This window comes from Mytilus trossulus, chromosome 1, assembly GCF_036588685.1.
Source record: "Mytilus trossulus isolate FHL-02 chromosome 1, PNRI_Mtr1.1.1.hap1, whole genome shotgun sequence".
NCBI classification, from domain to species: Eukaryota; Metazoa; Mollusca; class Bivalvia; order Mytilida; family Mytilidae; genus Mytilus; species Mytilus trossulus.
The window spans coordinates 69,058,609-69,082,379 of NC_086373.1; the positions used below are offsets into that span (position 1 = coordinate 69,058,609).

Consider the following 23,771-nt stretch of genomic DNA (forward strand, 5'->3'; position numbering starts at 1 on the left):
GATATACCTTATAATTTCCCCCCGCATAGTTGAAGGACCATTTACACTCAGAACCCAGTCTTCAGTAGGCAGCTAGTACAGATGTATTAAAACAACCTAGCATCATATTGCTAGTAGTGGTAGTAGCATTCTCGGGTAAATTTGTTCTTTTTTTATAATATGTTTGGTTCAAATCAAAATAGAATGCTTTTATCTCCCTAATATTTACATTGTAAATAGAGGTGATACTACTTTGACAAATCCTTGTACATGAGAGTTTTCTGTCAAATCTTTGTTTCACAAAGAATGATTTGCATAACAATGAACTGAGCTCAAAGCAAAGAATTCAATAATACACTTAGACAAAGAGCTAAATTCAGTGATATACTTTGTACTACAGGTACTTCATTAACATCCATCAACCAAAACCACATCTCAAAAACATTCCATACTACATGGTTGGATTCAGAAGTCCTGAAAAAGACATGATATTTTTTATTATATTTTAAGTATATATACACAGGTTAAAACTTTCTTGTGGTACAATCATTCCGTATCTAGCAACTATCAATTTGCTTCATGCACATATTGATATGTGTTGAGTTTACCTCTGTTGGAAAAAAAGAACACACAAACCTCCAACTAATTTTAGTCAACGGACAAAACATTAAAAACTATAAAATATTATCTAAGACTTGTCAGTGTCTATTTACCATTGCCACTGAATCAGTGATAAATGTACACATGATTATGTACATGCAAGACTAAAATTATAAAGTACATATATATAACTAAAACAGACATTCAGTCTTTACGATATCTTCATTCCCAAAGTCATTTTCAAATCTGACTTCATGGTAAAATAAGATTCCATATCTACAACCAATGAAAAGGAAATATCCCTCTTATAGACTAGCATTTAAATCACAGTTTTCGAAAATGATAGCTAAGTCACCGTGGAACCTAGAACTAAAAGAAATCGAAACAATATATCTTAAATATTTCAAATGCATGTACATGAAATAATATTAATCTCTAAAATTCACCATATTGTTCCTTTTTTTTTTATCTTCTGTTCGATACTGTATATCCAGAAATATTCTAAAGTTGGGGTCCACTGACTGACCTAAGAGGGGGCTCGCTCCAGTCACGATTCAGTGATTCCCTATATAAGCAACCAAATTTTTTTCTCAAAAAGTAGGGGCCTGCCCCCCCCCCCCCTAAGCATGCAAAGCCCATACCGCAGTCAGCTATAAAAGGCCCTGATAAGACAATGTAAAACAATTCAAACGAGAAAACTAACATGTCTGTTTAAGGGCATCCGATACAGTTTCTCGATTAAATGTCATTTTTATAAATTTGTAATATGTTGTAGGCCTTGGCGAGTTATAAAATAAAACACAAAATAAAACATAGGTCACCGTGCTTATTTTCGAGAAAATTGAGGCTGAAAATTGGGGATTTGTGCAATTTTGTAAAAAAAAATAAGCAATGTTAAACATTTTTTGGAGCAGATATTTTTCGTCGTAAATTATTAATATCGGGTTCAGTCTGAAGCTGTGATAAGTGACAAAAAGGAAAAAAATAAATCACTGCATGAATAACTATACAATTATTTAAGCCTTGCTTGTCATTGCGGACCAGATGCTCAAAGTGGTAGTTTTCAAAACCTAAAAAATTGGAAATAAACTGTTTCTGAAAATGTCGGTATTTTCTTTTTATTATTTTGTCCATTTTATTTTTTGTGCCATGATTTTGAATTGTGTGGTCCGAGTTGTCCATGGGGCGAGAGTTCCCCTATTTATAATGATTGGATTATTTCTTACGACGGCAATAAAATGGCTAAGGGTGGGTGCTCAAAATAGGATCGGTCAGGTACCCGTAAACAAACATATATTTTTTTGGCCTTACCCAGAGCACCATTGAAATATATACAAATCACGGATCGGATACGCATCAACTATGTAAGACCTAATTTCAACACCCCTAAACAGTGAATATTTTTTTTTATCGCAAACAGTTGAATTTTATTACATAATCTGAAAGATGAAACCTTGAACTTCACAGGAAAAATACTCCCATTGCTGGGAAAAATCATTTAAAAGAGTATCCGTTCAATATGTAAAGCCATTATTATAGCATTTTTTCAACTAAAATAGAATTTTCAGCTAAATGATAGCATCAAAGGCATACACCTTGCTACTCAAAAGTAGCAAAAAGTGTTTGTTATTTTTATAAATGTACATGTACTAAATAAAAGATATCATTTAAATCTATTTGTTTTAAGTTTTGAAAAACTACAAAATCCCAATTTGTGACTAAACCTTGCAAATTGAATTTTCTACTAAAAAAAGTCATTGGACAAAAGTGAGTTCCCAGTCCAAAAAAGTCCTGTTATTGTTTATTTGGTTATAACATTATTCATGCTCATTTAAATTTTCTGACGAGATAAACACAATGAAAAAAACAAACTTGAAAAGTTTGCTATCATTCTAAACAAATTAAATTCGTAAAAATTTGCATTTGAGTTTAACTTATCAGATGAACAAAACTCAAGAAAATTATGACTGAATAAACAATAAAATTTCAGACATTTTTACATCTTTTGGTATCTATTTTATAAAAATCGCTCATACAGTTAGTTGGTAATATTTTTAAAAAAATATATCGATTTTGGTTGAAATGATAAGACATTTTTTGAGTGGGAACTCACTTTTTTCCCATGACTGTAAGTCCCCTGCATGGCTGAACATGGCAATTTATGAGCTGCCATAAAAAACATGGGTAGAAAAACATGTAAATTTTAAACGAAAAAAATAGTTATGTTATTTGGCGAAAAAAATAATAAAGTGGCGAAAAATATATTGTTTTGGCGAAAGAGGTGGCGAAAAAAAAAAATTGACCCAGGGAAAACCCTGGCTGTCTGTAAACATATTCTTCCAATCAAGGTAAACCCAGCTGAGTACGGTGTATAAAAATACACTGAATATCCTCCACCAGTATTTACATGCGTACAGTAAATCCGTTAAAGAGTAAACCCCTTCTATCCCCCTCATTAAATGCACCAATAATTTCAGGGCTGTAATGTAGGTCATTTATACACACCAAAATTGTACAAAAAAACTTATGTCATGTTTCTGTATACCAAATTGTCATGAAATTGAGCTGTTTCCTTCAACATATACAAATATGTAGAAATAATGTACATCGTTTTCATTAAGATACCAGATACGACTAAACATGTAAACAGCCCCTGAACTACAATGTTATATGGAATCGTCCATAATGTAAACCCCTAATATACAATGTTGTACATGGAATCGTCCATAGCAGGCGAAAGACAGAATTCGCGAATACACGGTTTCCGCTGTTAATGCCAGTGTTTTCATGACTGACATTTGGGGATGAAATGTCTATAAACAGCTGATAAAGTCTATTCAATAGTAACATTTTTGTTCGTTGAAATGTTTGGGATTGTGCAGCACATGTCATCATGACATGTGTCCCTTCGCGGCCTTCAGTTTAGATTATTAACTAGGGAAGAGACTAAATGCGTACAAACCTGATGTCAAATGAAGATATACGGAATTTAAATAACGTTGATCCTTTAAATGTACGAAACACAAACACATATGACAATTGTTCACATAATAGTCATCAAAGGTACCAGGATTATAATTTAATACGCCAGACGCGCGTTTCGTCTACATAAGACTCATCAGTGACGCTCAGATCAAAACAGTTAAAAAGCCAAACAAATTGAAGAGCATTGAGGACCAAAAAATTCCAAAAAGTTGTGCCAAATACGGCTAAGGTAATCTACTCCTGGGCGTAAGAAAATCCTTAGTTTTTCGAAAAATTCAAAGTTTTGTAAATAGAAAATTTATAAAAATGACCATATAATTGATATTCATGTCAACACCGAAGTGCTGACTACTGGGCTGGTGATACCATCGGGGACGAAACGTCCACCAGCAGTGGCATCGACCCAGTGGTGTAAATAGTTATCAAAGGTACAAGGATTATAAAATAGATAGTAAAGTTTTCCAAATGAACGTCCATTAAAATTAAGTCTCTGATGAATATTTCCCGCGCAAATGTCATGGCATAGACCAAAACGAATTTTAGGTGTGTGTTGTCATTAAAACATTCGGGTCAATGAACACAGTTAGATTAAATATATAAATATGTTAACTATAATTGTATTGGTTTTTCAGAAAAGTGACTTCACCAGATTTTTTTTTGTGGCAAAGAACGGTAAATAGCCTATATCATCTTAATATGACATATGAAAACCCCTTAAGCATAATGGTGTGTGTATGGAATAGTCCATGGAATTGTCCAAACCGATACAGGTTAAATACATAGAATAATATTGCTGTGTCTATTATGGACACAGCAATAAAATCAGATTTAAGATCCTTATGAGCCCGTAGTAAAGTAAAAAAACCCTGTAAAAAGCCTTATTTAATAAAATCTGCTCGATTAACCTTGAAGTGAAGACTAATAAAAATTTGCGTGCATAGTGAACCCCCTAAATAAAATAATACTGTGTTCTAGACCACTTCCCCTTTCGGTGATCTACAGAAATGATTTATTACTATATAGTATGTTAATAAACAATAGGTCAACTTTATTTGTTGTATGGAAGAATTGTTAGCTGTACATGTCTGTCTGGCATAGCTCATCTGATCTTGACCTCATTTTCATGGTTCATTAGCCACTGTTTTGTGTTCTTGATTTATGTTAACTTTGTGTGAAAACTGTAAGAAAGTTTTATATTTAAGACTATCAACATAATACTAAATTAATGATTAGTAAAGAAGGCAAGATATTTAAGTGTGTGCACTCTTGGTTTTTTTTAATCATTTTTTAATCAAGTATCGTGTTAAATTACTACTGAATACCAATGGAGAGTATTCCATATGGCAAGATCAAAGGTACTTCATTCATATGGTTTGCACCATGGGATTATGGTTCTTTGGAATGAATTACTTACCTTAGTTTAAGATTGAAAACATACATTATATCACATTTGTGGAAAATCCAGTCCTTTTCAGTCATGAATCTAAAACTAACGTGTCTTTCAAAACTTCCTTAGGCGGATAGTTACAAAAATGTGGTTATATTCTAGGAGAAAATGCATAAAATTTGACTTTTACGGATTGGAAAGGTTAAGATCATCATGTTTTAAAAGCATTTGGCCGAAAACTAAAGTCTCAGTCACACCTTAATGAATAATTCGAACTGGTGAATAATGCCTCGGTCACAGCTGACCGGATAGCACGAACGGACGCCTAACGGATGAAAATAAAAGTTAATCGTTGGGAGTTCGTTGATGTGCTGACCGAATAAAACGGACGCCTAACGAATGCATAACGGGCACACACATGATTAGCAACGTACGAGAAACAGAAACGTACCGGACAGAACGGGTGTCGGACGTACATCCAACGGAAGCCTACCTTATAAAACGGATGGACAAGATATACAGAAAATATAAAGGCGACAATAATACTACATATGTAAATTGCATAAATATTCAAATGTTTCTGTGTAACTGGATTTGGTTTGTTCTTCAAAATGCCACAAAATAGTAGTGTCTGGCCTGAATAAGAGCTGATTGAAAGTGAAAACATGCACTTACTTTAAGATCGATTATAAAAAATAAGAATGAATGACACTCAAGAAATCTGACCAACCAATAACTGTTATTTCTGACGCGAAATTTTCAATTGTCATTTATCCGTTTCAGATCCGTTCATCATCCGTTTTATCCGTTATACGTCCGGTAGAAGTCCATTTCACATTCGTTCGACATCCCTTTAATTCGTTAAACGTCTGTTGGACGTCCATTAGCGAATTTGTCTACCAGACCTCTAACGGGTTTTAAACGGACAAGTAACGGATACGAAACGGAAACGAAACGAAACGGACGAGTAACGTACAAAACGGACGTCTCCGTCATACATCCGTTGGAGGTCTGGCACATAAATTCATTAATGGACTTCCACCAGACGTTTAACGGATAAATCGGATGTTGAATGAATGTGAAACGGACTTCTACCGGGCGTATAACAGATAAAACGGAAGATGAACGGATCTGAAACAAATAAATGCTCATTGAAAATATCGTGTCAGAAATGCCAATTCTTGGTAAGTCAGATTTCTAAGGGTTCATGAATTCTTATTATTCATAATCGATCTTAGAGTAAGAGCACGTCTTCACAATCAAGCAGCTCTTATTCAGGCCAGGTAATGCCCTTTGGCGGCATTGTGAAGAACAAACAAAAACCAGTTACACAGAAACTTTTTGAATATTTAAGCAATTAGACGTTTTGCCGTATATCTTGTTCATCCGTTTTATTTGGTACGCTTCCGTTAGGTGTCCGTTTTATGGGTTACTCGTCTATTGCATGTACGCTCGACATCCGTTCTGTGCGGTACGTTTCCGTTTCTTGTACGTTTCATATCCGTTGCATATCTGTTATGCATTTGTTACTCACAGTTTTTTCAACGAACAAAATTTATTTTCATCCGTTAGTCGTCCGTTCGAGCTATTCGGTTAGGTGTGACTGAGGCTTTAAGAAAGCAGGTAAGTTAAAAAGTTATTTAACTTTAGAGTTCGACCTACAAGGCGTAGGTGTTTCCTTACATGCGGACAAATCATGAGCAACATCTTCTTGAATCTTAATTTGTATTTTGAATCTTGCTTTTTAACGATTGTCGTCATTTTATATTAAATCTATATTACGGTAAACACCTGGTTACGCTTCCGATTTTCAAACTAAAAATGCCAAATGATTTCAAAGTATACAATGTTCATTTGTACACGAACAGAAGCCTAAAAACATTAACAATATATTCACCTATATGCGGACAAATTGTGGATTTGATATTGGAATTGGTATATTGGAACTTTTATTTAAGGGCCATGTATAATCCTTTTGTGATGGGTATCGTCATGATAAATCAAAATGGACTGTATGCAAATTAGCAAGGTCCCCTAAATTTTGCCATATGCATAAAAATTAACTACAAATAACATTGTTTTAAATATCTGAATACATTAATAGTTGTTATGTTTGCTACTCCACCAATAGGGTATATCGGGGCTTAGTACTCTCGTACCATACATTAGCATTTATGATTATTGGCAGTTGCTATTTGTCCGGCTAACCGGACAAATAGTACTGAGGCTATTTGTCCGGCTAGTCGGATGAATAGTGCTGGGGCTATTTGTCCGGTTAGCCGGATGAATAGTGCTGGGGCTATTTGTCCGGTTAGCCGGATGAATAGTGCTGGGGCTATTTTTCCGGTTAGCCAGAAGAATAGTGCTAGGGCTATTTGTTGGGCTATAGTCACAATAATATTGCTAAGAATATTTGTCAGGCTAGCCTGATGAATAGTGCTGGTAATATTTGTATCACTAGCTGCATTAAAATTGTTCCACCAGCTGTTTTTTTTTAATTTGTATATTATGTTTGGTCAAGATTTGTGTAGCGACACTATATAAATCCTTGATTTGGTTAATAGGTGTGTAATTTATCCTCATTTCTATATCTTTTGATGCTAACCACAAGTAACTGATCGTCAGGCAAAATATAGGACAATGAATGATAGAGTTGAACCATGACCCTAAGGTAGAAAATGTATGTTAAATAATAAATAGAGATTTAATTATTTTAAGAATTATCACTATGATAAAGGGGATGACCCATCAACCATGAACATCAATGGTTTCATAGAAAAAGTCTTGCAGTAATTGTTTTCTGTTTGGTATAAAAAAAAACCAATTAACATCCATTTTATTACATCCCGTGATATGTTTATTTGGTAACAACCAATGGCAGTCAGTAGGGTATAAAAACATCCTGTGTTTGTCCTATTCAAACCAAGTCAAATAAGTTTTGTTTAAAAAATACTTTTCACTTTGAAGGTCTTGTAGAAAAAATTGTTTGTGCTGTATTTAAACGCCTCTATCGAGGAATTTGTTTTGCATGTACACATAAAAAATGCTACTTTTTCAACACAATCAAAGGTTTGAACGTTGTTTTCAATTGAGACTTGTATATATAAATATGATTTTGGGATTGACCTATATAAAACAACTATTTGAGTTTATATATCAAGGGTCAATTCAACTGTCATCTTTGATAGAAAGTCTTCCCATGTTCCAGCCATTTCAATATTTTAGACACAAAAATGTCCCAGAAATAAATTATTTGACCTTAATGTCATAGTTCAGGGTTCAGAAGTCATGGTGTTGTGCCAGATATTGTGTTCTGTTGACATACACCTTAATGCCAAATATTATAAATTTAGGTCAAATGATAATAAAAGGTTTTGTCCTGGACAAGACTGTTTGAAAGAAAAAGAATACAAACCAGAATCAAAAAAAGAAATAATATTAATATAAATTATATTTCCCCTTATTGAAACAAGGACATTATTAATTAAAACAAGTATAGATGGACAGTCACCACATTTGAATCATGAAATTAAAAGACTTTTAAAACAATATCTTTTCATATATATTTATTATACAATTTCAAAGAATGAAATTGAACTTCATATTACAGGAATGCATGTACATTATAATAAATTAGATCTCATAAAACTACAAACTATCTGTATTTAAAACAATACTAAAATATCACTGTAACATCAGTTGATATTGGATCCCTTTAAATAAATACAAAAGAACTTTGTTCTGATGTCTACTGTCTCTAATTTATCTGTTGAAGTGATGGAAGTTCATGTATAAATCGTTGATTAGTACTGAATTTAATCTCATTTAAATAAAATATAATTCTCTTTTATTTCATAATAATCTCTTTTAATTTCATAATAATTCAGAGAAAAATGCAAACTGGTGAGAGCTTACAATGCAATATTCAATAAATTATTATTTCCAAGTGGCACAACTCTTATTAAATATTTTTTTCACTAATTTTAAAATATCAGATACATAGCTTACAGCATGTTCATAAATGGGGTCAAGGTCAGATGAACCCTGTTTAAAAGACATGTAGACCTAACAAGGATCCCATACACCAAATATTTTTATCCTTTTACTCATAACCAGTATTTCACATGATAAAAAACTATATCTTTTTCAACCAGTCACTGAACCATGAAAATGAGGGCACAGTCAATAAACATATAACAAACAAAATCATAAATGTATCTACATACAAGGTGTTCTACCTTCTGAACTACCAAAAAAATACCAGTTTATCTCATTGCAAAACATTTGAGATCACTATACATAATAACAAATAAATGCTAAACAAAACTACAAATACATATTAACACATAAGTTCAGTTTTACCTGCATGATTTGCAATACCAATGCTTAACTTTTGGCTTGCACTTTAATTTAATACAACTTATATGCCACCACAACAAACAAAAGTCACATTCAACAGCATCATCATTTTCTGTAGTAATAAAAACATTACAGTATGTACAAAGAATATATCCACCCTTTTGTTGTTTTTCTTTTACAATAGATAATATAAACAACCATGCAGATGAAGTGAATTTTTTTTGAACAATTGTCAAATCAACATAATCATCTAAACATCGGTAAGGTAATGAGTCCTCCGATAATCCAACCAAATCTTCTTCATCCAGTAATGTCCCTCCTGATGCCTTCATTACACTATCTACACTACCTAACCAACTAAGTATTTCTGAAGAAAAAAAATAAGTAAGTTATACATAATGCACAATATATATTCAAAAGGCAACATAAGGCTTAATGAGAGTAAATAATCATTGCAACAACTATTTCAAGAAATAGTGTAATATCATTTCAAAGAAAATCAAAGCACTAAACCAAAAAGCTTTTATCCACTTTGTTTGAACAATTAAGGAATGACTGTAATATATTTTCTGTCTATGAAGAAATAACAAAAAAAATTGGTGCACACTGAATAACGCACGTAGTTGGTTAATTAACAGTGTGCACCACATTTTTTATGCTACTGGAATAGACAGAAAAAATATTTAATTACAGTCATTTCTTATAATCTAATTCTAAATTTTTAAACTGTAGAAAACCATAAAAAAGGTTGATGACCTCAGGTTACATGACTTAATTATGTATATGGGCTGATAACAAAATAACGTCAGCCAATCAGAAGACATGTTACATCCAAAATTAAATTATTGATGGATAGTTGTCTCATTGACTTTTACGTCTGTTTTAACTATTTATGAACAAAGTATCTTGATTTAACAAAAATGGATATTTGAATACAATTGGCAAATTTCTAACATAATTTAGTATTGATAGGCGAAGAAAACAAACCTCTTTCTTTTTCATCAACTGTTCTTTTAAAGAAAGGAATAAGTTTGTTCTTTCCTCTTTTTTTAGGTAAACCAATAACAGTCTGTTGGCTTCCTTTTGGCCTCCCCTTTCTTTTTTGTTTTGTTGGCATCTTTAAATCACTAAGGCTTTCATCTAAAAGTTAAAAAAATATGTTTAAAACCTACTATATGAGTACATAAATAAAAAACTTAGTTTAAACATATTTGTTTATATTGGATTGGGAAACAAGTTTTGCAACTTATATGAATCCCTTTCCACTTTGCGGGTTCGAGGGATGTGTTGTAGCGGCATTTGCCTGCACTTTTTCGAAATCTATAAGGATGTCTTTAACCTGCAAGAGATATGGCTCTCTTAACATGCATCAGCCATTTATCGTCCCCTTCCTACGGACTTTCATTGTTTCCTCAAGACCATACTCGAAAATGGTGTCAAGGGAGATCAGAATAGATATAGAAAGAAGTGAGGTGAGTGCCAATGAGACAACTCTACATCCAGAAAACAACTTATAAAAGTAAACCATTATAGGTCAATGTAGTCTGTTTAAATGAACCCAAACAGTTAATACTTACATTTTTTATTGTCATTGTAAAGAGCATGCAAGGATCATAAGTCATAAACAGCACAATAGACAAAAATCAATATAATCTCCATTTCAATGACCATATTATAATTTTTACCTGAAAGAATGGTTTTCATGTTATGGAATAAAATTGATGAACAACATTTAACTTTAAAATGGATCAGGTAAACTTTTTTCAGAAATGTTTTTTTTAGCCTGCCCCCCCAGCAGAACAAAATGAGTTATATATTCATGATAAAGTGCTCAAATAATACTGTGGATTCATTTAATATTCATTGGATACCAATTTTTCATGGGTTTCATGGGAAAAGGTGAACCACGAATTCAAATGTTCAACAAATAAAATATTTTCAATAGGCATTGTATACAGACATTGACAAAACCACAAAATCAAATATCCACGAATATGCAAGTTTTCAGCATTCCACGAAAATTGATACCCACGAAAATAAATGAATCCACAGTACTCCGTTAATCTAAGAATTGTGTTCTGCTCTATTCGAATGTTATACATACTGTTCTGATGAAGATCATTTTCAGTTTTTCTTTTGATAATAAACTCAATGAGGCTGTGGATGAGACTGGCATTATCTATATGAGACAATGATCGAACTTCTTGGAAAGTACATAAATACTGTGTAATACTGTCTCTTTGATCATCGCTCAAACTTCTAGTCCCATCATGGTATTTGAACACCGTATTTATAGGATTTCCTACTCGAGGCAGAACTTTTTTGGGGTCATACATTTTAATGAAATCAATAATTTCTCCTCTCAAGCTTTGCATGGTTTCCATTACATTAGGAAAGAAAGTAATAGTGTCATCCTTATCATTACAAATGTTGTTTTCAAGATCTGGTACGTCCCTCTTCCTTTTCCTTTTATTTCCTTCACTTTCTATACCTTTGGTTGGAGAACAGTTTTTTCTTGAAGTTTTTTTGCCTATGAAAAATAAAATACTCAAAAATCAATTACCTATAGAACTAAAGATGGATAACTCTTGGTAGTGAAGTATATTAAGAAATTTGATAGAATAAATTGATTGAATTCCTTGATTTTTGAAAGCAATAGTGCCAAAAATATCTACAGGAGTTATGTTCTACAGATTTGTCTATATTTATAAAAAAAAGTTATGCATTTAGAACACTTCATTAAATGAAAAATATGTTAAATGACCATCACTACATTATTCTTAATAGTTTTAAGTCAGACAGTCTATTATTGTTTGATAAATTCTTTTGCACTTTATGGTTCGACTATTTTACAAAGGTGAAATTTCTTTCACATGAATTCATAATTTGGTCTTATTAACTGTTGCTTCTGGAACTGATAAGATATCAACATGTTATAAATACCTTTTCCTTTCTTTTGTGAAACATTGGATGGAAACTCTTTCCTTTTTATTTGCTTCAAATATTGATCTACAAATAATAAGTATGAAATGTTCAAGTATATAAGCCATTAGAACAAATGAAGTATAATTGATGACTATTTATGGGTAGTTCCAATCAAAGATCTTGATCATTGCAATTATAACCAAATTATTTTTTTAATATCATCGATATACTAAAAGTTCATTCACAGTTCTTAAATGACTTCTGTTTTTTTTGTATACATAACAATATGTACCAAAATTACCGACAATAGAACATGCATAAAATATCAAAAAGTGATAGTAGTTTTATACCTTCAAGTATTCTTAATATACTTTCTACTGTCAACCAGCCCTCCTCTGTGAAATATTGTTTGGCTGCTGCCTGATTATTGAGATTTAATAATATTTCAGCTGATGGTAGCAATTCATCCAAACAATTCTTCACTTCATCTCCATCAATTCTGCATGTACCCTTTTCAGCACAAAGAGCAGCTGATTGGTCAGCTATTGTGTGAAGAAATTCTGAAAAATATTTCAATTACTTTAATCATGTATTTAACCAAAGAGATGTTTAATACAAAATAGTATTCCTTTTTTTTGATAGAGCATCATGCATTGTCCAGAACAGTTCATAGATAAAATTGAGATTAAATAGTATATATGTAAAACAAATAAAATTATTAAATATTTCACCCTCTTATATAATTTTTTTCCTGCCAAGATGGAGACAACAAGTACCAGTATGTTTAATTTTAAGCCTTACCTTGAACCGCTATACTAAGATCATCAGTATATACACTAGCTGTACTATTTGCTCTATGACTGGTTGTAGGAACTGAAACTGAATACCAAATATACTTGTAAATTATGAATAATAAATATAATCATTCTTAAGATCGTATGATCACCCCCAGTTTTTGGTGGGGTTCGTGTTGCTTATTCTTTAGTTTTCTATGTTGTGTCATGTGTACTATTGTTTGTCTGTTTGCCTTTTTAATATTTAGCCATTACATTGTCAGTTTTTTTTTAGTTTGACTGTCCCTCTGGTATTTTTCATCCCTCTTTTATGAGAAAGTAAAAAACTATCACAAAACCAAACTTTGGTCTCTTGTAAATGTTGTCTCATTGCAATCATGCCACATCTTCTTTTTCTTATATTTAACCTATAAAATACCAATATTCAGTGGAGCTGAATTCATATAAAAATGTTTAAACTTTTGTGCTTGTAACTGAAAAGTTCTTACTGTCAATAAATTCAACACCAGTATTTTCAGGAAAAGTAGTATGTTCCTCAAGAACAATGTCAATACATGGAACACTAGCATTTTCAGGAACTATTGTCTGTCCTTCAAGAATAAAACCGTTATCTACTTCTACAGTGGACTCTGGAAATAAATAAAAGTTGAGATTAAGATATTATTCAGTAAGAATGTTTATTTGTAAATTCATTAGTGTGTTAAAGCATTGACTGACATTTATTTTGTATGAAGCACTGAAATGTGTGAAGGCTTTTACAACCCTATAAACAGTCCTTGTATTATAGATTAATTACTGTATTGTATTGATCTATATTTATTGAAGAATATATTATAGAAATGTTCATGCGACTTGTTTTGTTGATCAGTTGCTGTGCCACTAATGTTTATTAAAATATCTGGTTGTTCATTGTATAAAAGTGAACTTTCAGCTTCTATTTTTTTTGTTTTCTTAATTTGTCTGCTATTATCATAATAACCCTATTATTTAATTAAGAAATAATTCATGGGGGCTTGAATATATCGTGATTTTACCACGGGTTGGCCCTTTATGACAAATATTTTACCCTGAGCGATAGCGAGGGGTAAAATATCGGCATAAAGGGACAACCCGTGGTAAAATCTAGATATATTCAAGCCCCCATGAATTATTTCGATTCTAATAGGACAAATACGGCAATTATTTTGGATCGAAGCGCTCTAGGTGATGGCATTATTTGCCGTTCCTATATATTAACGCACTATTAAATTGACGTAAAATAACGGAGCAAACTGAATAAATGATGATGCTTAAACTATTTATAATAACATATTTAGATAATTTAAGATTAATCTTATTATTATTGTACTTATATGTCTCATATGTATACAAAAACGGCTAATATAACTCATTTTAGCATCATTTGTTAACGTTTCCTTGTTGTGATGATTTTCCGTTTCACAAGCGTGTATTTTCCCGTAAATTGCTTATATTCTGACGTCATTGTTCTATGACGTCGAGTCGCTCATTCATTAAAAAACATATGACGTGGGGGTACAATGGGAACAGCCCATGAAATATATTCATATTTTACCACGGGTGTGTACTCAAAGCGTTTGAAGGACGTCATGTTAGAATTACCATTTGAGACTGCATGGACTTCATCAATATACACTGGTACTTGCTTATCAATATCCAAAGCAAACACAGGCTCTGCTTTTGCTGATGATTCTGGAATATAAAAAAATGTTATAAATTACAATTTTGATGAAGTAGAGCCAAATATAATGGTTACAACAGTCCCAGGGTTCTGGAGATCCCAAGGTATCCTTAGTTATTAATTCACTGCAAATACTTATAAACTATTTCCTTTAAAATGTATACGACTGGAACTTTTCTAGCCTTACTTTCTTTCTATCTTTCTTCCACTCCATTTGAACTTTGGTGGATAGTTGTATCATAAATGATTCATTGGCAATTAAACCACATCTCCAAGGATCCATAAATTGATTCATGCATCTCCTTATTTTTATATTGTCACACTTAAAGTTCACTTACCGGTACAAGATTCTTCAACTTCAACTGTGTGATTGTTTTTCCACAGCTCTTCTATTTCCGTCAACAGTTTTATTCTTGACACAAATTCTTTCATTCCAACAGCAGAACAAGCAGCTGCTAAGTTCTGAGCAACAAAGAATGCCTTCTTATATTTCTGATTCTCTGATAATACATGTAATGTGGTATTTCTTGTATATACAACCTGTGATACATTGCTTGAACTGTTACAAAATTTCTTACTTGAAGAAACCATTGTACTGAAAAGTCTTGTATTTTCCCTGTAATATGAACGAGTCCATCTGCTTACACATAACTCAGTGTCATATAACTCAATACTTATTATCAACCTTGCAAAAAAAATATGCTTGCAAGGTAGTCCCATCGACTTTCTAAAATTACATGTACATGAATTTGTATTAAGTTCCATATCATCATCAGAGTGACTAGTACTGTTGGTTGTTTTAAAAATGGTCTCCATTTTTCTAGCCTTCTTTAACTCATCTATAACGAAATAACTAGCATAGCCTGTCAAGAGCTGTGAATACTTATATTCTGCAGATGTGGTATTCATTGCCTTTATGTGAACAGGTACTTTTTGAATCTCTACACTACCTTTATAGTCTCTTTCATTTCTTAGTGTGCCTATCAATGAAATAAAGTTTTCAAAAAATAAGTCAAGGCCGGAATACAGCTTAATAACTTGTTTTAACTTTTGGTTGAACGATTCAATTCTGTTGTTAGTAGTGTTCATAAGAGATCCTTCGAAATAAGTCAGCCCTAAAACCCATTCATTGCGTATATTATGCCAGTTAGTATCAATATAGTTAAATATCTGCCTGGGACATGTTGTCTCAATGAGTTTAAGGTTAGCATTATAATCTTCTTCTGAACTGCTGTGTACTAGTTTCTGGATTAGTTCTAAAGCAACATACCGTTGGGCAGATGAAATGCCCATTTTTTCTGTGGTTATTTCACGGTTAAATGTTCTTAATACATGGAATTTACAAATGAGCAGAGAAGCATCTGGAAATTCTTCTTTAAAAACATCTCTTTCTACTATATCTTTATCTGCCATTATTACTTTTATCCCCGAGGAGTCTGGATTATGCTTTTGAAAGCATTTTATAAGGTGCTGTAGAACTGGCTTTTCTTCAGAGTTAAGTAAGCAAATTGCTGCAACCTCACTCTGTCCTAAGCTGTCTTCTATCATAATGACATACAGTGGCATCCTGAGGTCATTAAGTTTGTATGTGGCATCAACAAAGACAATATCACAGTAAGCCGAAAATATTTTTTGCATTTCCTCATCTTGGTAGAAACTCCTTGTACTTGGTTATTGAAATCATGAAAAACTTCAACAACAGATCCTGCAAAGACAAAAAATAGATAAACTGAGGTGCAATGGTCAATTCTCCATCATTATCAAAAGCAATATACTGATACATGATTAATATAATACACCTTATGGTTATTTAGTCCAATCTGGGGAAACAGTCATTTACACAGCTTCCTATTTGGGTAATGCCGCTGAAAACAGAGGTCATTAGTAGTGAGCTGAGGGAGGAAAAACTTTAGAAATGACCATTAAGACATGCAAGAAACTTTGACATAGAATGACCTATTTTTATGGAAATTGAAATCGAAGTTAAAATATTTTGTTTGAAGTATTAACGGTAGTTTAAACAGGTCTCATTAAAAAGTATCATGCATATTGTTTAAACAGGGTCCCAGATAGCTTCAACTGGATGAAAAAGTTGTGTAATTTTAGAACTTATCCGGAATGGAATAAATAGCGATTAGGTGTATTTATGGTTTCCTAGCAGATATAATTAAATGACAAGTTGTCTTTTATTTTCTACTGTTTCTTTTTTTTTATTTTCTCAAATACAAACTAGAAATGATACTATAAATAGTATAAAACAAAATGGGTTAGTGAAACAATGTCCCAATAAATGTCTGTATATTCAGAATTTTCAATTACCTGTCTTCTTTAATTTACTGACTAGACTTTCAATGTTATCTGACTTCTTGCTGGCATTGACTTTTGAAATTATGTTGCTGATGTCTTTCAGGATAACTTTTTTTCCAGTTTTATCCTGCAAGTGATCCCTCATCAGCTTGTTGTTCACCTGTAAGGAAACCAGTTTTTCTGCTTCCTTTAGCTCCTCTTCTGGTAGTCTCCTCTCACGAGGGAGCATTTCAAACAAACCCTAAAAATCAAGATTTCTACATTAATTGATAAATACATGTTGTCAAATTTTGTATTTAAGCTGGGTCAGTATCTTGAAACGTGACAGATTCCTGTATCAGGCTTAAGCTCACACTATATGAAGTAAGAAATTTTCATTTTTGTATAATTTCCGTTAAGACTTCATTTCCTGTTTTCATGGCACAATAATTTTACTCTCACGAGTCATGCTTAGATCCTAATGAGTCCCAGTACTACTGCTGTACATTATGATGAACTTTTTTAGGTTTATTTTGTACAAATGTACATGTACTGTTAAAGTAATTTTTTTAAGTAGTATTCATGGGATAATATTTTTTGTGGTATTTGTGATTGACTCCAACCACAAATTCATATTCCCTAAGAAAGGTAAAATTTTCAATTAGAACATAAATGCTCTGTAATATTCATGCATTTAAAAAAAGAAAAAAATAAGGAAATTTTGATAATGCACGAAAATGTACTCCACACATAAAAGTATCTTCACAGTATGTCAGTTGAAAAGGTCAAGCATTTTTTTAACAACATGTACATGTATCATATCTACCGTTAGTTACCTTTGATATCACATGATTATGATGGTCTTCAATGCTTTTCACAACCAAAAACTTTCCATCTTCTGACACACCCACTGAAAAATATGCTGGACAACCTTTCCTGAATGAGCTGGTAAAAGAAATGAATACATAATTTTGCCATGATTCTATTAGTATTAGTACGTAGCTAACAATGTAGTCACACAAAATTAAGGGCAACAGAAGGTGGCTGAATGAAATAATTTGTTTCCACTTAAATGCCGTTTTCATATCACATCATATGAGCATGATGAGAGTGAGTGTTTTAGATTCAGAAAAAAGATAGAAGCGACAGGGGAAACAAAAGAAAATTGGGACATAAAATATTATACTCCTTATGGTGGGTCTCATTGGGGTCTAAGCATGACCCGGGATTGCGGATTTTTTGTAAGCGTGACACGTGAAAGTCAAATTATTGTGTCGTGAAAACGGGAAATGAGGTCTTGCGGGACACGGGAAATGACAAAAAAATGAGAATTGCTTACGTATATAGTGTAAGCAGGATACGGGAATCTGACAAAACAGTAAGCGGGATACAGGAATCTGACAAAAGAGTAAGCGGGATACGGGAATCTGACAAAACAGTAAGTGGGATCCGGGATCGGAACCCCCCAATGAGATCCCCCTTATGGCATGTATGTTTAATCCAGGCTTACCTGGCCGCTTGCACTTTTGACGTCATGCAACAATCATTTTTCTACTGTGACGTCATATATTTTGTTTTATGACATCAAAATATTACGACAGACAAATAATGAAATATTTTTAAATAGTATGGAGAAGCAAAAATAAAAAAACAACATAAAAATGCATTTAAAGCCCCCCTTAAAGGTTTTTTTATAACTGCAAGAGCCATCTTGCAACTAAAAACCCCATGCCATGGACATTTTAAAAAGTTGACACTGGTATGTAACTTACTGATAGGTATGTATCACAGGCAGTGAGGCACATGTTTTCTATCCATGGCAAGATCAACTATCCCTTCAAGACCCTCGGCTAGTAATAGTATATGGAAAACAAGTGCCTGTGTTATGTTTGTATGCAGCAGTCATCTGGCGGCCGATATCGATGATTGAACAGACGATGACGGATGTCTTAGTTTTCATCTTCAACATTATAGTTATCCTCTTACGAGTTTAATGTTATGAGTATGTTGTGTTCCTGCATGGGAACTTGTTTGAAAGGAACAGTAACCGACCAACAGTGTTTATGATGTATGATTCCTTACAATCTCCGTATCAGCTTCCTTTATAAGGAACACCAGATTACATGTACAACAAATGATAATTTACTTATTTTCAGCACATAAAAATATCGCCAACCTACTAGTAAAAGGTAAAACCAGCTTTAAAGATTCAGGTCGGTCGTTGAGGGAGGTGGATGTGCCCCCCCCCCTTTTTTTCTTATCAGAAATAAAATATTATTGGTGTTTGAAAATGAATCGTCACTTTTTCATGTTTTTAATTGTATAAACATACCTTTGTTTAGGTCTTTCTCCATTAGTTTTGCTGTTGTGTTCTTTTCCGCCATTTATACAGCTATATCGGATTTGATAAAACTGGAGGTCCTCGCTCAATTCCCTTTTAATTCCCCTTTTCCTTGCGGATTCAATTGTTCTTGAATCCCTTTTATAGAATTCGATATTGTTTTGTACTTCATACTGTCGAATTCGCGTGTTAAGAGCTGAAAAACTGGAAAATGTATCCCCGACATTAATACCGCCGTGTTCAGTCATTATCCCAGCATTTCGGTGATCGGGTTTCACGCTGACCCCTGCTGCTGCTGCAGATAATATTACGTCATACGCGCAAGTATATGATGAATTTGTGACATGCGCATTGCAATGGCCGGACAAATAGCCACTCCGATGATTATTTAAGCACTACTTAAAAACACATTTTTTTTAACAAAGTAATGAATATACCATTGAACTTGTCGCAATGCAAATGAACTAAAAATACTCAAATCCTGTGAGTATCCAAATCCTGTTATACATTGTAAGATTTAGCTTTTTAATTCTATTAGATGTAGAAACCAAAGGTAGTTGTGATTAAAACAACAAAAAAGGTATTAAATTAAATGTACTAGAAGTCACCACATGCACGCATGCGTGCCATTTCGTGTTTTTATTAATGGAGAGTTTACTACAACTCAAATGCAAACTGTACAACTAACCTTGTGAGATTATTTTAATGTTATATCTTGTTGTTTGTGTGTTTTTATGCATACGAGTCAACAAAAGAAACGATTTATGGTAATGTAGTTTCCATATATTATGAAATTAAATGCACTGAACCAATATCGAACTTATATCAGCAGAGTAATATTTTTTCAAACCAACGTTTTAATAAAAAAAAATCGAATGCTGCGAGATGAAGTACCGGCTTTAGTCATCATTTCCCCCAAAAATAATATGACCGCTATGTGCAATAACACAGTATTTTATTACTTTCCAATTTGGTCACAAGCTTTTTAATCATATGCGTTTGCTTTGTAAAAAAGTGTTTGTATTGAAATATTTAACAGGGGCTTCTTTTTTTTTATTATTTTCAACTTGGGTATCGTTACTTTTGATAACTTGGATGTTAACAACACAATTGTTTGATTGTATCCGTGTGTTTTCAAAGTAAAACATTTAACATTGTAGGGAAGAATATCCTCATGAGAAGACTCAAGTACACACAAAAGAAATTGTACAGGTAGGATTTTGTGTCATTAAATTTATGACAAGTAGAAAAGTAGACCACTTTAAACATATTTTGACTTTAAAGCGAAATAATGGTAAAAATGTCTCACAAAAGTGTACAGTGATTAAAATCAGCAGATCTCATCATGTCCATTATGTCACAAAAGATGAAAAGTATTTTTGTTAATTTTTATTCCACAGACTATACTTATTAAATAGATAAAAAACCGAAGAAGAAGGGTAGTTTGATTTTCAGAAATGAAACATTGATGTGCTTTTGAATAGGTCTAATGTTTCATGTTTAATGAGTCTTCGTATTTGGTCAATGTTTGAATTGGAAAAAGATAGTTCGGAGCCGCACATAAGAATGGTTGTTGTCCATCAACTATTCAATACGTCTGTGATTTTTATTGGAGATGTATAATCAATAAACATGGATGGAGGTCAACCATTGTTCTGTAATAATCCTTATAAAAATGTTAGACTGGCAATCTATATATGTGTGTTCCCTCCGTGAATAAGTAGATTGCCTGATTTCAGTTTTCTAATGACCTAACTAGAATAATAGGATCATAAATTTGTAGTTAATAAGGGAGGTATTTAAAGTAAGGTATATTGATTTTAACAGCCCCCGCTATTTAGTTGATTTGTTTTCCGGAACGTTAAGTCTGGAGAAAATGTTACAGTTTCAGATATACATTTTGTAGCATGTGCTGTCCTCATTGATCATAGTTTGTTCTTAACTGCCCCAGGTTAAGGAGATGATTCAGCATTCAGAAACATGTGAAACCCTGTCACATTATCTATGCTCCAGTCTCAACACAGCAGCAAGGAATTCAGTGGTTGTCGTTTGTTTATGTCTGTCTGTTAATTGTGAGTTGTTTTGTTATTCGTAAGAGGTTTCTGAATTCAGTTTTATCATATTTTTCATGTCAAAGTCTTTTACAGCTGATATGTGGGATTTGTTTGTAAGCTGTTGAAGTACGTACTCTAATTGCTTATATTCACTTCATTTGAATTTCTGTAGAAAGTTATATCGTTGTTATCACACCTCATCTCCTTATGTCTTGTACTTATTCATTCAGAAGGAGTATAACTGAAACAGAATGTCAACTGTCCTCAATTTTATTTCTATATAAATATAAAAAAGATTGTAGAATGTACAGGCGTGAAGTATATGAAAATATACCTTAGGACTAACAATCCCCTTCTTGCAATGCCTCTCCGTAGGCAAAAGAAGACCATTGGGATCGTTAATTGGGAATTGCGACTTCATATGATTGCACTGACAAAAATAATGGTTACAGTATCTTATTTCTTCCTATATATCTCGACTAATGTAATGAACATTATCAACTGTACTCCATGATAATTCTTTTATAGGCACATTCAATTTTTCATTTACACAAAAACCATTCATAACTTTTGCATAAAGCTATATTTATTACCCCTTAGATAATTAAACTCTGTTTTGAAACCACTGATACAAACCCTCATTCAAACCAATACAATTTTACAGCTATCATTTTGGATATTGCTAGTTACAGACATTTCAAATCAGTTCGCATTGGAGGAAAGAGAGAGAACAGCTCGTTTCTTACACTTGCCTTTGCCAACAAAGGTCTCGATCCTGTTAACTCTGGCAATAGCCTTCATCATAAATTAGTTCAACCGAAAATACATATTTATTTTGATTTCTTATATCTATACTAAGCCAATTGTAATTGAAATTGATATTCATGATATTTATTCGAGTATGTTTTAAAATTGTTACTATATGTTTTCCTTTTTTTTGGAAGCAAATCCAACGGGTTGGTTCAGATAGGAAAAACGAAGACATACTAGATTATGGAAAGAACAAGGCTATACTAAGCCAACATGATGTTCAAGATGGAGACGAATTAGTAGGAGCAAATACAGAGCATGAGGTACCACATTTGTGTTCCCTACTTAGTAACATACATATATTATTTCATACAGATCGTTTTAAACCAGTATGGTTAAATACATGCTTAGATACTTGCTTAGAGAGATGGTTTTGATTCATTAATATGGTCTTTGCATGTGAAAAAAATCAGTTGTCGGAATGAAACGAGTTAAATTCTTATCATCCAATTTATGATGGTATGATACTCTAATCCATAACGAGAGGTACCTTGATTATCATATGATGAAGTCATAATTCCAAATTAGTTTAATTGAGGTCTGAATCAGGCATCTTAGTGACTGCTATCTGTCCTTTGTTGATTTATGTATCATTTTGTAACATTTCTGACATTGAATTTGGACTCTTTCTGAATTAAGTTTTGGTTTGCGTTGTGTGTTTTTTTTTACAATGGCTAGATGTAAAGGGGGAGGGATGAGATCTTACGGAACATGTTTGTCCCCATCGTATGTGCGAGTCTGTCTCAATTGAGGAGCCCCTGTCCTTTCTCAGTCTTGTAGGATGTTTTTGATTTTAGTTTATTTATGTTTTGGAGTTAAGTGTGACGTATATTTGCACTCTGTCTTGTGATCGGGTCATCGTCTCTTTGATGCATTCCCTATTTTGCATTGGCTACATGTATAAAGGAGGGATGAGATCTTACAAAACATGTTTGTCCCCACCGTCTGTGAGTGTCTGTCTCAAGTACGGAGGCCCTTAACGTTTTCAGTCTTGTAGGATGTTTTTGATTTTTGTTTATTTATGTTTTGGAGTTAGTTTTAACGTATATTTGCACTCTTTTTTGTGGTCGGGTTATTGTCTGTTTGATACATTTCCCTTTTCCGTTCTCGATTTTATTACAAGTGTAAAGTACCACTTATATCACTTATTACTAATATTTCTTTACTGTACTTTATTACAAAATAGTATTAAGAAACACCATAATTTGTATCACTTTTATAAATAAGTATTGTTTTCCTTGGTTAGTTCACTAGTCATTTATTTTCGTGACTATAAAATTGGTATAAAAACGAAGTGTCTGCATTCAGCGTTTGAGCTTTTACAATAAATTCTTTGCAATTATAATTGTTGCTTGAACAAATGTTGGTGTTTAGTGGACAAGACATATCTTTATACGTACTATGATGATTCTTGAAAATGAGGTCTCATTATGACGCTTAGTACTAACAAAACTGTTTCTCTAATTCTTCGTCAATGTATCCCTTTCTGTACCCATTGTATACAAAAAAATAATCAACGTGTATTTGATCTCAGTTCTTCATTCGTTAAAAT

At 32.8% G+C, this 23,771-nt stretch overlaps 2 protein-coding genes across 4 annotated transcripts in view; one reads left to right on the plus strand and one right to left on the minus strand.

The window, feature by feature from the left end:
- LOC134709766 (uncharacterized) overlaps nt 1-23,771 on the plus strand; it is a 64,281-nt gene that overhangs the window by 13,915 nt on the left and 26,595 nt on the right. Inside the window, exons 2-3 of the mRNA XM_063569918.1 lie at nt 20,516-20,567; nt 22,354-22,482. Of these exons, the coding sequence (XP_063425988.1) occupies nt 20,516-20,567; nt 22,354-22,482 (181 nt within the window). The remainder of the gene's footprint in view (nt 1-20,515; nt 20,568-22,353; nt 22,483-23,771) is intronic.
- Nucleotides 8,571-19,702, minus strand: LOC134683317 (uncharacterized). Of its 3 annotated transcripts, none has more exons than XM_063542526.1 (12): nt 19,347-19,702; nt 17,851-17,959; nt 17,048-17,276; nt 15,067-16,433; nt 14,650-14,739; nt 13,518-13,658; nt 13,037-13,114; nt 12,586-12,795; nt 12,254-12,319; nt 11,415-11,840; nt 10,298-10,450; nt 8,571-9,677 (listed from the first exon to the last, which is right to left on the minus strand). In XM_063542526.1, the coding sequence occupies exons 4-12, from the start codon at nt 16,364-16,366 to the stop codon at nt 9,310-9,312; spliced, it is 2,832 nt and encodes a 943-aa protein (XP_063398596.1). In that variant the 5' UTR covers nt 16,367-16,433; nt 17,048-17,276; nt 17,851-17,959; nt 19,347-19,702; the 3' UTR covers nt 8,571-9,309. The 3 variants fall into 3 exon arrangements, with proteins under 3 accessions (XP_063398596.1, XP_063398606.1, XP_063398616.1); XM_063542536.1 differs by lacking the exon at nt 19,347-19,702 and adding an exon at nt 18,787-19,157; XM_063542546.1 differs by lacking the exons at nt 11,415-11,840; nt 12,254-12,319.

What these genes read in the sequence shown, in the direction of transcription:
- LOC134683317 (XM_063542526.1), bottom strand. Translation starts at nt 16,366, where the DNA reads ATGCAAAAAATATTTTCGGCTTACTGTGATATTGTCTTTGTTGATGCC. An exon ending in TCTTAGTATAGCGGTTCAAG is followed by an intron (nt 12,796 to 13,036) that starts GTAAGGCTTAAA and finishes AATATTTTTCAG; the next exon opens with AATTTCTTCACACAATAGCT. An exon ending in TATATTAAGAATACTTGAAG is followed by an intron (nt 12,320 to 12,585) that starts GTATAAAACTAC and finishes TATTATTTGTAG; the next exon opens with ATCAATATTTGAAGCAAATA.